Source organism: Hetaerina americana, unplaced genomic scaffold (assembly GCF_022747635.1).
Source record: "Hetaerina americana unplaced genomic scaffold, ioHetAmer1.1.p SCAF_9, whole genome shotgun sequence".
NCBI lineage: Eukaryota > Metazoa > Arthropoda > Insecta > Odonata > Calopterygidae > Hetaerina > Hetaerina americana.
In genome coordinates this window covers 3,829,791-3,845,543 of record NW_027287538.1, presented here as the reverse complement: position 1 = coordinate 3,845,543, position 15,753 = coordinate 3,829,791, and the positions used below count along the sequence as shown (strand labels likewise).

General features: G+C 41.5%; 1 protein-coding gene across 1 annotated transcript in view; it reads left to right on the top strand.

Moving 5' to 3' along the window:
- LOC139698642 (peptidoglycan-recognition protein SC2-like) overlaps positions 1 to 15,753 on the top strand; it is a 37,754-nt gene that overhangs the window by 11,562 nt on the left and 10,439 nt on the right. The window contains exon 2 of the mRNA XM_071597497.1: positions 6,621 to 6,830. Coding sequence (XP_071453598.1) covers positions 6,621 to 6,830 — 210 coding nt within the window. The remainder of the gene's footprint in view (positions 1 to 6,620; positions 6,831 to 15,753) is intronic.

Below are 15,753 nucleotides of genomic sequence, written 5' to 3'. Positions count from 1 at the left end.
AAGGATAAACGTAGCTAAAAGGGTACATGTATTGAACGCATTGTTTATTTTGTATAGAATAGATTATTCTAACATCATCTAATCCAATAGTTTGTCCCAGTTCGAAAAATTAAAGTGATGTTAACACGTCTTCATTTATTTACAATTTTTCTACAACCACTCTGAAAAATACGATATTGACGAAGTACAAGATATAAATTTGTATTTTTTTGTATTATTAGTACCCTAAAAACCCCCCTAGGGTGTGTGCCTGGGGTGAATCCACACCTGGCTAATTTTTCACCCGATTATTTTGTCCTCTACCGTTGTCGGACAGCATTATTCTGATCTCTTATCGTTCGTGGAGAAATGACGTCTTAAATTTATCTGTTATACACTTAATCTCTCTTATTTTATTGTCATGATCTCTCCTACCAGAGTGCGCTGGGAGTAATGTAATATATTTTCAACATCATGCCAACTAAATAGACGCCCTTACAATTTATGCAAGAGCTTCAATCTGTAGTTTAACCTTCGCTCCATTGAGTGATTCCCAGCCTAGTTGCTTTAATATTTTAGATACGCTAGTAAGTTAGATACACAACAACGTCTTACAAATCTAGCTCCTCTACGCTGCACGCCATCCATTTCAGCTATTAATACAACTTCGTGAGGATCCCATATAGTACTAGCAGCATATTCTATAGATGAGGCCTAACCAGGGACAGACAACATTTCTCTTTGACCTTTTCATCCCATTTACCAATTACTCTTCTAATATATCTCATATGATCTAATATGGCTCATAGGATCTTCGAGCACTGTAGATATTTTTTAGGCAAATGAGTAGGTTAGGTACTGGGGTTAATATAAATTTAAAGATAAATTTCCCTCATAACGATATTATAAAGTGTAGGTCAATTAGTGGGTTTCACAATACTAGGTTACCTAAAGAAATTTCTCGAGGTACGTACAGTGCTAATGAGACAAAAGAAAGAATCACTTATCAGAATATGGACCGATCGTGTATTAAGACACCCAAAAGACTTATAAATAGCGTCACCAGAAAGCAGACCGCAACGAACACAAAGAAGGTTCTAGACGAAGAAATAATTTCCGTAGTAGTAGTTAACTGCCGAAGTTTAAAAAATAAAATACCGGAATTTCACCACCTCATTCATAGCACAGAATCAGATATCATTATAGGAACTGAAAGTTGGTTAACAGATGATATCGCAGACAGCGAAATATTTCCCAAGTCCTTTACAGTTTATAAAAATGACGGGCAGAATAGAGCCGGAGGAGGAGTGTTTATCGCGGTTAAAAACTCTACCATCAGTAGAGCTGAGTTATTTCCTGATAACTGTATAGAAAGTGTCTGGTGCTCAGTAAAAATACCCAGTGCGAAAAGAATATATGTCTGTGCGTCTTATACAGGACCCGTGGACCACCCCATGCTGGCGTTAACACAATACTAGATCTAGAAAGGCAGATAAAAAGCTTTACATCCCACAACAATGAGCATAGATTAATAATCGGTGGCGATGCTCCCACAGTAGATTGGGATTCGTACAGTTTTAAAAATGGAGGTTAAGACAAGGATTTATGCGAGTCCCTCATTTTGACGTTCACCTCAAATTCCCTACATCAATTAGTCACTTCACCAACAAGGGGAAAGAACATTCTTGATCTATTAGCTACTAATATACCCGAAAGAGTCTTAAATGTAGGAGTTATTGATGGAATCAGTGATCACAGGGCTGTAAACGCTAAATTTTCCCTAAGCGTAGAAAAAGTTAAGAAACCTCAGAGAAAAATTTATTTTTTCAATAAAGCTGACCATGATGGCCTAAAACTTGAGTTAAACTCTTCCTTTCTTAGATTTGACGAATTAAGCAAAACTAGGAGTGTCGAGGATACCTGGAATAATTTTCTTGCGATAACACGTTCAGCAATACAGGGATTCATACCTAGTAAATTTTTAAGAGAGAGTAAGGAACCCCGTTGGTACAACTCTGAAGTTCGGAAATCACTAAGACGGCAAAGGGCGTTCCTTGCCAGAATGAAAAACGCGGTTAAAGATTCCTCCCCTGATAAAATCAACGAAACCTTACAGAATTACAAAGCATCTAGGTCCACTGCCAAGAAGGCCTTCCGGAAGGCGCTAGCGGAATTCAAAAGGAAAAAATTAGGTGAACATGTAAACGATAACCCAAAGATGTTTTGGTCCTACGTCAGGGATGTGCAGGGAAAAAATTCCACCGTAAACTCATTGAACAACGAAAAAGGGGATAAAGTAACAAGTAGTTTAGATAAAGCCAACATATTAAACTCATTATTCCACAGTGTTTTCAACAAATGCTCCCCGAATACACCAGAGAACCTCCCGAAAGCATTTCTACAGCCAATGCATGCAATCGACTTTTCCACTCGCGGAATAGAGTTACTCCTTGAAAACATCGACCCCAACAAATCTCCGGGACCTGATGAGATACCGGCTCGCGTGTATAAAGAACTATCGTCTGAAATTGCTCCTTATCTTAATATAATATTTAAGAAATCATTAGCAGAAGAAAGCGTGCCAAGCGGCTGTAAGATAGCTTCTGTGACACCCATCTTTAAAAATGGAGACCGGGAGGACCCCAGGAATTATAGTCCAATATCGCTCACCTCCATCTCCTGTAAGATTCTTGAGCACATCATTGTTAGTTCCATAATGAGGTACCTCGATAGCCAAGATTTATTGATTAATAACCAACGGGTTCCGTAGAGGTAGATCCTGCGAAACTCAACTCGCACTCTTTGTTAATGATATAATGCATTCCGGTGAAAGTAATATTCCAGTTGATGCAATATTTCTAGATTTTAAAAAAGCTTTTGATAAAGTCCCTCATTGCAAGTCACTCGCTAAGTTGGAAAGTTATGGAATACACGGGAGTGTTATATGCTGGATCAGACAATTTTTAAAAAATCGCGTCCAAACAGTTGTCCTGGACGGTGTATCATCCGATACTGTCAAGGTCACATCGGGTGTACCACAGGGAAGTGTCATAGGCCCCCTCTTGTTTCTTATTCACATAAATGACCTCAGTACCGCGGTCAATAGCAGGCTCCGTCTTTTTGCTGACGATGCGGTGATTTATGGGGACATTCGAAGTCGCGAAGACAGAGTCGCGTTAGCTAACGACCTAAATGCAATCCAGACTTGGTGCGATACATGGCAATTGGAATTAAATTTGAAAAAATGCGTAGTAATACATTTTTGGGAAAAGAGTAACACCCCCCCATATAGTTACAAAGTGAAGCAAACAGAAATCGCGAGGGTGGATTCCTTTAAATACTTGGGTGTAACAATTACTCACGATCTGTCCTGGGGAAAGCACATACGGGAATTATGTGGTCGTGCTAATAAAAAATTGGGATTTGTAAAAAGAGTGCTGGGTAAATGTGACGAAAAAGTGAAGGAACAATGTTTTCTTGCCCTAGTCAGGCCCCACCTAGAGTATGCTGCCAGTATATGGGATCCTCAAGAGATGAATTTAATTTCGGAATTGGATCGAGTTCAGCGGAGGGGGGCTAGATTTGTCAAAAATTGTTATGACCAACGCAGTAGCGTAACTACTTTACTAGAAAATTTAGGCTGGGATTCCCTTAAACAGCGGCGTTTACAGTATAGATTAAACTTATTAAAAATATTTAAAGATGGGTCCCTTTCCGATGACATCAAGAACATAATACGAACCCCAACGTATTACGGGCGGAGGGATCACGAATGTAAGATTAGAGAGATTGACTGCAAGACAGACAGATTTAAAGGGGCATTTTTTCCGAGAACAATAAGAGTCCAGAATTCTTGTAATCGAAATCCCCCAGGAGCCGGCTCGACATAATAAGCATTAACCTACAAGGTAGCGACTGTGCAGGGTTATACGATTATATTTATATATATATATATTTTTTAATATATTTTTTTGCAGGTTCCCCTTACCTTTCCCCATCCATTTGAAAAACCCTAACCCCCTCATCCCTTACTCTTTCCTCCTGGTGCTGCACCCCCTGCCACACACATTTTTGGTGGCTTGCAGGGTATTGATGTAGCTGTAGATGTAGATATCCAATTTTTTTCTTTAGCTTGTCCACACATACCCCGTATGTGTTTCATCCAGGAGAAATCGTGAGTGAGGGTAACGCCCTAAAGTATTTAATCGAGTCTACACATTCCCACCTCGCGGCCGAATCATCCCGAGAGAGATTTAGATCAGTGATTACATTCCCTTACATTCAAAGTCCAAATAGCAAAGAAAAGGACGGGACGAGGACGAGGAGCAATCCTCTGGACGGGTTGGAGATGGCGCCCCGCACCTCCTTTCGAAATGACCTCGATGGTGCAGGTCCTTCCATCCCCCAAATGGACGGTGCACGTATGTCGTGGGATAAATGGTGTCGCCCGAGGCATTCATCCGAATTAGGCGATTCTCATGGATAACGCCAAACTCGATGCCTTCAAACACCTTCGTGGATTGTCGTCCTCTCCCCTTACTCACTCGCCCAAAAAGCACACCAGCGCCAGGTGCATTCAAGTCTAGGGCAGGTTTCATTTCGTGCCGTTTTACTATGCACACACTCCTTGTTTTAATGACATTTCACGCTCATATTTATCTACTTGGTTTCTGGCTGTCCGTTTTATTTTTTTTTATTTTGATAGCGCTTCCTCTACAGCACACCCTTCTCCTGTACATATTCCAATAGTCTCCTTAGTGCTTCTTCAACCGTCTTTTTTGGGCCCCATTCATTTCTCACATCGTCCTGTTTTTTGTTCATCTCTCTGTGCACTTCCTTCTTCCGATACCTCCTTCCATTGTCTTCTCTCGTCCAACTTCCTAATCATCTCTTATGTTATCCATTGTTTACCATTCCGTCTCCTATTTTCTGTTCCTTTTGTTTCGATATGCGGATTTCAGTATCCTTTTTTGATATTTTAGTACCCTTAAAGCCACCGCCAGGAAGTGTGGCAGGGAGTGAACACCCATACGACTAATTTTCATCCGAATATTTTAACCCCTACCGCGTTCGGGAAATGTTAATCCGATCCCTCATTTCGTTCGTGGAAAAAATGACATCTCAAATCTATTTGTTCTGTACTTAATCTCTCTGATTTTATTGACATGATCTATCCTACTGAATTACGATGGGGGTAATTTATTATTTTGAATTCGCTATTAAGTTCACGTAGCACGCGATCCTATTCGGCAATCAATCCAACTTCATAAGGATCTCATGCACTTGCAGCATATTCTAAATGAGGCCTAATCAGCGAAAGATGACATTTCTCTTTGACCTTTTCATCACATTTACCCAGTACTCTTCTAATGAAGCCGGGTATCTAGGAGGTGTAATATTTACAGGTGTCACTTAGCAGCCCTTCTTTAGATAAATAAGACACGCTTATTCCAAGAAACCGCGGGATATGGCGCCAAAGTGACTTTTGACGGAGTCATTTGCGAAGTATGCACTGGAGTGCAACAATTTCAGAGAGTAAAAATCAGTCGCCTTCGCCGGAATCCGAATCCCGGTAAGGTCGGGTGATTTCTACACTCCGAAATTGTTGCACTGTTATAAACTTAGTTTAAAATTCCCCGAACGTTTTTCTAACTTTCCCATTCCAACCTCCTTTCCCCGCGTGCGTCGTGTGAGCACCCTGAGTCAACATGAGTGGCCCACTTCTTTCGCGCCCCGCCGTAAATGTCCGAGCCCACACACAATCCAAATTATCAGTTCACCGCACCAACCCTCTCTCCCTCACCCACCCTCACGTAGAGGGGCTGTCCCAAAGATGAGTAACATGATTTTTCGCCACCAACGCAGATGTCTGAAGTGGGGTGGTTTATGGTGGGAAAGGTAATGGGAGATCTTCGGAAAGCAACACGACTTTCGTCAGTTAACTGTGACCTTTTACAGTGCGAGGATTGTGGCTAGACTGGATCCCTGTTCCATGGTCACGTCACGAATGCACAGTGCCTCTATCCATGGAGCAATGAGAAGCGATTTAATTGTGCATTAAGCTTGGAAAATTGGGTTCGGTGACCATGACTACGGTGGAAGATGCTTATGGAAATAAAGAAATGTCCCAAGTTATGGTTCCCTTCTTGCACAGGATGTTCTGGTAGGGTAGAGAGGAGGTTGGCGATGAGGAATGCCCTGGGCATCCATTAACAACACAGTGCCGATGAAAATTAGCGAAAAAAGAAGGCACCTGCTCGATTATAATTGACCAATAGAGGGTCAGGGTGTAAGCAGAAGAGTGCAATATTCAGGAAACCACGGTGCGCTGCATTCTTATAGAATATTAAGCCATGAGAAAGGTGTTCCAAATTGTATAACCCCTTTAAGTACCATTTTGGACCACTGGATAACGTCAAAGGGGCCATGAAGGGGTGCTTGAACGAGGGTCCTGTTGGTGCCTCACAGGAAGCATATCACAACTAGCCGAGGCACTGGCATCGGTGTGTCGATGCATAGGGGTGCTCTCGTGAAGAATGTTAGCAATTTGTAATTCGATCTGCAATTTTTCCCCCAGATTTATTCTACTTATTTTTGGGACAGACCCTTCCATTAATGCACGGCGATGTTTCCCCCTCCAGAGGGCGGTGCAGGCGGCGAGGAGAGCCCGGTGTGCGGAGTGGGAGGCCCCTGCACTATCCGCTGGGCCCTTGGCACCTTGGCCCTCGCCCTGGGGGTCATCGTGCTCGTCGTCGTGCTCGCGACGCTCCTGTCCAGCGATGGGACGGCGGTGGTCGACGGCGGCGATGCCTCATCGAACGCCGCCGAAGGGGGAGCATCCCACGGAGACGGTGCGTACTACGAACAGGACACCCACTCAACTGTTATTATCTGCCTCCAATTTTTTTTCTTAGTTAATTTTTATTAATTTAATTATTTGAAATTCATTCAATGCTTTTGTCGGCCACCGGTATATCCGTTTAGATTATCGGTTGTTTAGGGATTACTACTTAACCAAAGGAAATTCGCAGTTTGAAACAAAGGAAGTGATGATCAGGACTTTAAATATGAAATTGAGGGTTTAGTACCAAGTACGGCCAATCAAGTTAAATATTAGGGGATAGTTCTAACGTCACGCCTTTCATAGGGAGCACATATCATGGTAATATATGGATCCGCTTTAAAGAAACTCGGCTTCATTAAACGAGTGGTGGGGAAATGTAATGAGAAAGTAAAAGATAGGTGTTATTTCGCTCCAGTTAGACCTCATCTGGAATATGCCGTAAGTTTTTTGAAGTCTTGGGAGGAAAATCGGCAAGAAAAATTGCATTACGTCCAGAGAAAATCGGCCAGATTCGTTAAGAATTGTAATAATAAGAACACAAGTGTGATGGAGCTTTGAGGGGAATTATGCTGTGAGTCACATGAGATACGAAGAGAACAAGCGAGACAAAGACTCTTACTAAGGTTCAGAAGAAACGCGTTTAACGATGACACTAAAGGAATTATTATGGCCCCACACTATTTGGGTAGGTCAGACCACAAAGATAAGATAAGGGAGATAGAATCCAGGACAGGAAGATACAAATAATCGTTCTTTGCCCGAACAATCAGGAATCATTAATAGTAAGAAACCGAAGTCACTATTGAAGTATTAAAGACATTTAATTTATAGATCAGGACGAGATTAAACGTTGCGTAGACATAAGGTATATCCTCAGTTGTGCATGTGTGTGTTAGGAGATAATATATGTATTTGCATGCATGTAAGTTGAAAAAGTTTTCGCGTGAATATGTTCGCCTTTGTGGGTGTAGATTGGCAATGAATTTGTTGTTTGACCTAACAACCCCCGCCACACCTCGATGTATTCTAGCAGTCGCGGGTACAAGTCATTTTAAATGCAACCGCGGTTGGCCTACAATAAGAAAGAAACTAAAAGGCATTAAATTCATTTTGTTGCTAAAATGCTCTTCTTTTGGACTTAATGAAATGGCCACCATCACATTGTTCCAAATGCAGGTTAGTCTTTTGAAAGTGCTAATGTTGGCGTTGTGCATTCCGCCCTTTTACGTGGTTTATGTTTCATTTAAATAAGCAACCGTTAGTTTTAAGGTCATCATGTTATGTTAGCATTCCACTTAAGTTGCCCTCGTTCCAACCATGATTCATTATCAGGAAATAAAGTATTTTTATTGAGTGATAAGTGGCCATCTTAAAGCTCTCAACTCTTAACAGATAAGTTCAACCAAGGGCGCACATTTGTTATAAAAATGATCATATTTTATGATTTCATTTCACTTGTTGCCACAGATTGAGACGGGGAAAGTTGATTCTTCGTCATGAGCACTGATTTTCAAGAGCGTTTGACGATGCGCAAGTGTGTTGCGTGAGAACGACTTGGCAGGAACGTGATTAAGTACTGTCGCTTAGTTTTTAAAGCCGTCCAAACGGATTAGGGTTTCGAAATGCCCTCAAACACGGGTCAATCTTTGCTGGCGATGACCACCTCCTCCTTTTTCCCCGCGAATCGTCTTACACCGAGCCATTTCTTCAAGTTTGAAAATCGAAAGAAGTCACTGTTCACCAGAGCATTGCCTCCATGAAATATAAGATGATTCTTTCCCAAATGAAGGGGTCTTTTCTTGACTTCTTCGCTCAACCGATCCAATAATTACTCGTGCATAATACTCTTCATTTATCGTTTGTCCTTTTTCAAAGTGATTCGGCGAATGGACGTGTCTTACTGCGGGGTTAACGTCGTTGGCGGGAGGAGGGAACGGAAGGAGCTCGGTGGAAGCTCCCTGGGAAATACCTCCATTGAACTAATCAAAACATCCGAAATAATCTGGATTTTTACTGTGTGGATTTCTGGGAAATTAGCGATTTATGAAGCGTGCGCTTGAACGATTAAATGGGGGAGATGGCGCATTAGTTATAATGGATGTTAGCTCATTCCAATGACGCCACGCCATTGTGACTGCAAATGACTGGTTGTATGTAGTTGTTCCATGATGAAGGAGAACGAGTTAATAATTACCTCTCGTATTTATTTTTCGTATTCTTTCATGGCTATTGAAGTCATTGGTAAAATACTGCGAGGAATTATAAATTCGTATTTGGTAGGTTAAGAACAGCAGGTTTCTAAGGAGTTTCTTGCGAGAATCCAGAAATAGCCGTTTAGTTTCTTCTGAGAAACAGAAATAAAGTTTAGTTTCTTGAGATATTCTGTAATGTGATCTGCAATTTTCAAATCGTAAGTGAAACGTGCGAGGGTGTGACAAATGCATGGGAGGATCAGATGCGTGTGATCAATGAGTGAGTTCTATCGAACTTGGTCCAGGAACTGAAAATTGTCTCTACAAGTAGCGTTGCACTACTTCAGGCCCCTCTTCATCAAATCGTCAGGTGTTCTAATGGAGAGCACTCAAGATTATATGTTATACAATACATCCTCGTTGAAATTCCAAATGTCTTTGTCCGAAACCACCCGAAGCCGAGAGAGGTCTTAATAGATAAGGATCTTTATTTGGGTAAAATTGAGACCAAATGCTCTTATCTTCCATTTGACCCATCGTCGTATACATATTATATTAATTAGCCATAAAATTTATAATTACATACATACACATACGAGTAAATACCCATAGGCAGAAAGACGCATATAATGCACAGATTAGCACTTCTAAAATATATATATATATACACACACGAGGGTCATCCGGAAAGTAGTACCCGTTCGTGCCGCATGAAGTGCTGACGACGCGAGTAGCCGCTGGACGAGGTCAGATAGCTTCAGTGGCTTGTCTGCCTTCTCTGAGCCAAGTTGCGTGACGCTAGCATTGCCTGTGTTGTTTCTGTGATTGTTTACAATGTTTAAAAAAATTGAGAACGCCGCCAGTTGTGAAGTGAGGGCAGTGATTAAATTCCTCAATGCAAGAAACGTTCGCCCATGTGATATTCATCGCCAATTAAAGGAGGTGTATGGAGACAATGTAATGGACGAGTCGTCTGTTCGGCGGTGGTGTCGCAACTTCAACATGGGGAGGGGGAACACACACGACGATGAGCGTTCGGAGAGACCGTCTGTCATTACAGACCAACTGGTGAGCTCAGTTGACGAATTCGTGAGGAACGATCGGCGCGTCACAATTGATGACATCTGTGAGCATTTTCCCAATGTTTCTCGAACAATTGTTCATGAAATTGTTAAACACCATCTGCATTATGCAAAAATTTGTGCAAGATGGGTCCCTCGCGTATCTCAATGAGCTGGCGGCGAAGGACTATGCAGCAGGAATACAGAAACTTGTCACACGTTATGACAAATGCCTTAATTTGCTTGGAGATTATGTTGAGAAGTAGTTTAAAGTATCCTCTTTCAAATAAAATTTTTTATGTTTGTTAATATTTACTTTTGTGTCTTTATTTCACGAACGGGTACTACTTTCCGGATGACCCTCGTATATATACTACCTTGATCAAAAAGTTCCCGGAATAACCACCGTGTGCCGCTCCCATCGTTCCGATTTGAGTTCTGTTTTTTTTGTTAAATTGGTACATCTGTTGTTGATATTCCCTTTAAATCTTAGTGTCATAACTTGACATTTGCAAAAGTTACGTAGCCAAGAGTACATCTATCTCTGTGTGTGTTGGCGATTTTTTACAATTGCAGAAATGGATTTAAATTTGCCACAACGAACTTGTATTAAATTTTGCGTAAAAAACGGATTTAGTGGCGCACGGACGTTGGAAATTTTGGAAAAGTGTTTCGGCAACGATTCTCTAAAAAAACGGTCGTTTACCAGTGGCACGAGCGGTTCAGAAGTGGTCGTGGGTCAATCGAAGATGATGAACGCAGTGGCAGACCATCGACATCGAAAGTCGGTGAAAAAATTGATAAAGTAAAAGAAATGTTGGTCAATAACCGCAAATTAACCATCAGAGAAATAGCGGAGGACTTGAACATTGCCTATGGATCCGCCCAAGACATTGTGGTTAATGATTTGGGTTTCCGTCGTGTAGCAGCAAAGTTGGTGCCAAAAGACCTCAATTTCATGCAAAAAAGAGACCGTGTTGACGTCGCAAAAGACATGATTTGCGAGGCTGAATCCGATCCCACATTCATCAAAAGGATCATTACTGGAGACGAGACGTGGGTTTATGAGTACGACACGCAATCCAGACATCAGGCAAGTGAATGGCGTTCACCAAATGAGCCGAGACCAAAAAAACCACGTCGTTTTCAGTCAAAAAAGAAGGCAATGCTGACGGTTTTCATGGATTACAACGGTGTAGTGCATCATGAATTTTTGCCAGAAGGCCAGACAGTAAACAAAGAGTATTATTTGGGCGTTATGAGACGTTTGCGTGAAGCAATTCGCCGAAAGAGACCAGAAATGTGGGCAGAAAACTCGTGGATTTTGCACCATGATAACGCACCGTCACACAGTGCTATCATTATTCGTAATTTTTTGACGAAAAATGCAACAAATACCATCCAACAGCCACCGAATTCACCTGATTTGGCTCCCTGTGACTTCTTTCTGTTCAATCGAGTTAAAAAACCATTACGGGGAACGCGTTTTAGCAGCCAAGAGGAAGTAATGGAAAAATCGCAGGAATCACTGATGGACATACCGAAAACCGAGTATAAAAATGTTTCGAGGATTGGATCAAGCGCTGGCATAAGTGTGTTGCAGTCGATGGGGATTACTTTGAAGGGGACAATATAGATTTAGATGAATAAACTTGTATTTTTTTTAATTTTCTGAATAAATTCCGGGAACTTTTTGATCAAGGTAGTATATATATGTATGTATATATATATATATATGTATGTATATATATATATATATATGTATGTGTGTATATATATATATATATATATATATCCCCCTCCCCGGACTACAACCTTGACGTGGTGGAAGGGCTTGTGCGTTCCGATGACCCCTAGAGCTGTGCTGGCGGGAGTAATAATCATTGCTCCTGGTAGGGTCACCCATGCCAGATAGGTCGAAAGTTAGGAGCCAGACGAAAGGTAGTCCACGCAGCGTCTGTTCCTCAGTGAGGCGGCTGCAATGGCGTCTGACCCCAGTGGGGCGGCCAGTAAGTGATGGTGTCACGTTAAAAACACTATTGAGGAAGGCAACGGGAAACCACCTCAATTATCATTCCAAAGATAAATATGATGGCCACTACAGAGAATATGAGTCCTGGTAACTACGGGGCTCGGCCCAATCAGCTGTGTGTGATGCCCGGCAGCGGGGGAGGCAAGGCTTCCGCGGTCGTCATCCCACGAAACCCTTACAAGGGATAACCAGCATCAGCAGGACAGAAGACGCAGGAGAAGAAGACCACATTAGTTAGAATAGGAACGTGGAATGTCAGGAAAATGATGAGGACAGGGAAATTGGAGAATGTTAAGCGAGAGATGGAGAGGGGAAATATCGATATTTTAGGTCTATGCGAGGTGAGATGGAAAGACAGCGGGGATTACTGGAGTGATAAGTATAGAATAATATACAGCGGTGGGGACGAGAGCCAACGAGGGGTTGCCATAGTATTAAATGAATAGGTAGGAAGAAGCGTAGCCAACATAGAATAGGTAACGGATAGAATAGTACTAGTAGAGATAAAAGCAGAACCGACGAACTTAGTTATTATTCAGGCATACATGCCACGGAGCACCCATAAGGAAGAAGAGGTCGATAGGATATACGACCAGTTAGAGGACGTAATCGCGTGTGTTCCTGCAGGGAAATATTTGATAGTGATGGGGGATTGGAATGCGACGGTAGGCGAAGGAAGAGATGGTGACGAGGTCGGGGACTACGGTTTAGGCACAAGGAATGACCGCGGGGAGAAAGCAGTTGAGTTCTGCAGGAAACAGGGGCTAGTCATCACTAACACTTGGTTTAGACACCACAAAACACGCAGGTATACTTGGAAAATTAAGGTGACTCAGAAAGGCATCAGCTAGATAATATCCTGGTTAGACACAGGTTTAGGAACAGTGTGATAAATTCCCACAGCTTCCCGGGAGCGGATGCGGACTATGACCACAATTTAGTTGTTATGAAATATAGCGTCCGTTTCAAAAAGATAAGGCAGGGTCGGTGGGTTAGAAAATGGAATGTAGAAGCATTCAATGGTTTGAAAAGGAAGGAATACAAACAGGCTGTAGAGGAAATCATGGAGGATGGTAGCAGCCAAGTACTATCGAAGAAAAATGGGAAAGTATCAAGAAAGGGTTGCCTAAAGCCGCAAAAGACGCTATTGGAACCTTTAACGCTAAAAGTACTAGGAAACCATTGATCACGGATGAGGTGATTACAAAGATGGATGAGCGGCGAAAATGGAAGAATGTAAATACAGAATTAGGCAAAATGAAGTACAAAGAATTAAACAATAAATTGAGGCGGGAAACAAATAAAGCAAAGGAAGCATGGTGGAAGACGCAGTGCGAGGATACGGAAAGCCTGCAGAGGAAGGTCGGTGCGCTGTACAGCAAATTTAAATCTTTATCGCGTAGTAAGAAAGGGAGATCAACGATAGCAGTTAGAGATAAGGCGGGTAAGGTAATATTTGACGCGGGAAAGATCCAAGAGAGATGGAAGGAATATATAGAAGAACTGTACGGTAAAGAGCGTAGACCAACTAAGTTAGACATTGAAAAGGAACAGGACGTAGAGGAAGATAGCTTATGCCCAGGCATACTAGACAATGAGATAGAAAGGGCATTAAGGGAGATGAAGCTAAATATAGCCGTGGGGATGGATAACATTCCCGCGGAACTTTTAAAATCCTTAGGAAAATGTGGGAGGAAGAGGCTATATTGGCTAATCCGTAGTATTTATGAGGAAGGAATCTGGCCGGAAGACTTTGTGAGATCAGTTTTAGTTCCTATTCCGAAAAAGGTAAAGGCTACATCATGTAAGGACTATAGGACAATAAGTTTGATATCCCACGCCGGTAATGTTGTTCTCAGGAGCATAAACAAAAGGATAGAGAGTAGGGCAAATGATTACTTAGGGGATGATCAGTTTGGGTTTAGGAAGGGGAGAGGTACGCTTGATGCCATTGCAGTAATGAGATTATTAATCGAGAGGAATATAGAACACAACCAGGAGGTATTTGCCTGTTTCGTAGATTTCGAAAAAGCGTTTGATATAGTGAATTGGGAAACACTAATGCTAATATTGCAGAAAATAGGAATAGATTGGGGGGATATGAGGCTAATCCGCTGACCAAGCTTTAGTTGGTCAGTCAGCCAAGGGATTGTAAGCATTGCTGAGTGAATTGGACATTCAGGGCTATAGGTATGGGATGAGAATCAATATTAATAAAACAAAGGTTATGCGATTTTCTAGAAAGAAAAAGGCTAAGCTTAACATTAAAATAGGAGGGCAAAAACTAGAGCAGGTAGAACAGTTTACGTATCTCGGTAGTGTTTTGGACCAACACGGTCAAAGTAGTAGGGACGTAAGGAGAAGAATTGCGCTAGGCAAAGAGGCTTTCACTAGGAGGAGGGAGTTGATGACGGGGACGTTGAGTAAGGATGTTAAGAAAAGACTCGTAAAAACTTTGATATGGAGCGTAGCTATGTACGGCGCGGAAACGTGGTCATTGAAGCAGGAGGATAGACGTAGACTGGAGGCTTTTGAAATGTGGGCGTGGAGAAGAATGGAGAAGGTGAAATGGACAGAGAAGAAAACAAACGAGGAAGTACTTGGTATGGTGAGCGAAGAGAGGGGTTTGTTGGAAGAAATCCTATGGAGGCAGGAAAAGTGACTGGAGGGGGTATTGACCGGCAGCGGGATGTTGAAGACTGTAATTGAGGGGAGAATGTTAGGCAAACGAGGAAAGGGAAGGATGTTGAAACAGATAGATGTTGGACGAGATGAAGGGAAGAAGAAAGTACTCACAGATGACGAGGGACCTAATGTAAAGTAGGATGATGTGTTTTGCTAGGGGTCACAAATTATTTAATTAGTAATTATGTCCATCCAAAACAACGAAACAAGTTGGACCTATATATATATATATATATATATATATATATATATATATATATATATAGCATATGAATAGCATATTTTTAGTCTCTCTTGAAGAAGGCCTCTGAGAGGGCCGAAAGCTCGAACAATTTACCGTGTGAGTGTTCTTTTAAATGTGTCTATTCTTTTCTATTTGTGTTATATTGTGTCAGCCCATTATTGTGCCGCTGGTGTGAGTTTTTCCGTACAATCGTTATATATATATATATATATATATATATATATATATATATATATATATATATATATATATATATATATATATATATATATATATATATATATATATATATATATATATACACGAGGGTCATCCGGAAAGTAGTACCCGTTCGTGAAATAAAGACACAAAAGTAAATATTAACAAACATAAAAAATTTTATTTGAAAGAGGATACTTTAAACTACTTCTCAACATAATCTCCAAGCAAATTAAGGCATTTGTCATAACGTGTGACAAGTTTCTGTATTCCTGCTGCATAGTCCTTCGCCGCCAGCTCATTGAGATACGCGAGGGACCCATCTTGCACAAATTTTTGCATAATGCAGATGGTGTTTAACAATTTCATGAACAATTATTCGAGAAACATTGGGAAAATGCTCACAGATGTCATCAATTGTGACGCGCCGATCGTTCCTCACGAATTCGTCAACTGAGCTCACCAGTTGGTCTGTAATGACAGACGGTCTCTCCGAACGCTCATCGTCGTGTGTGTTC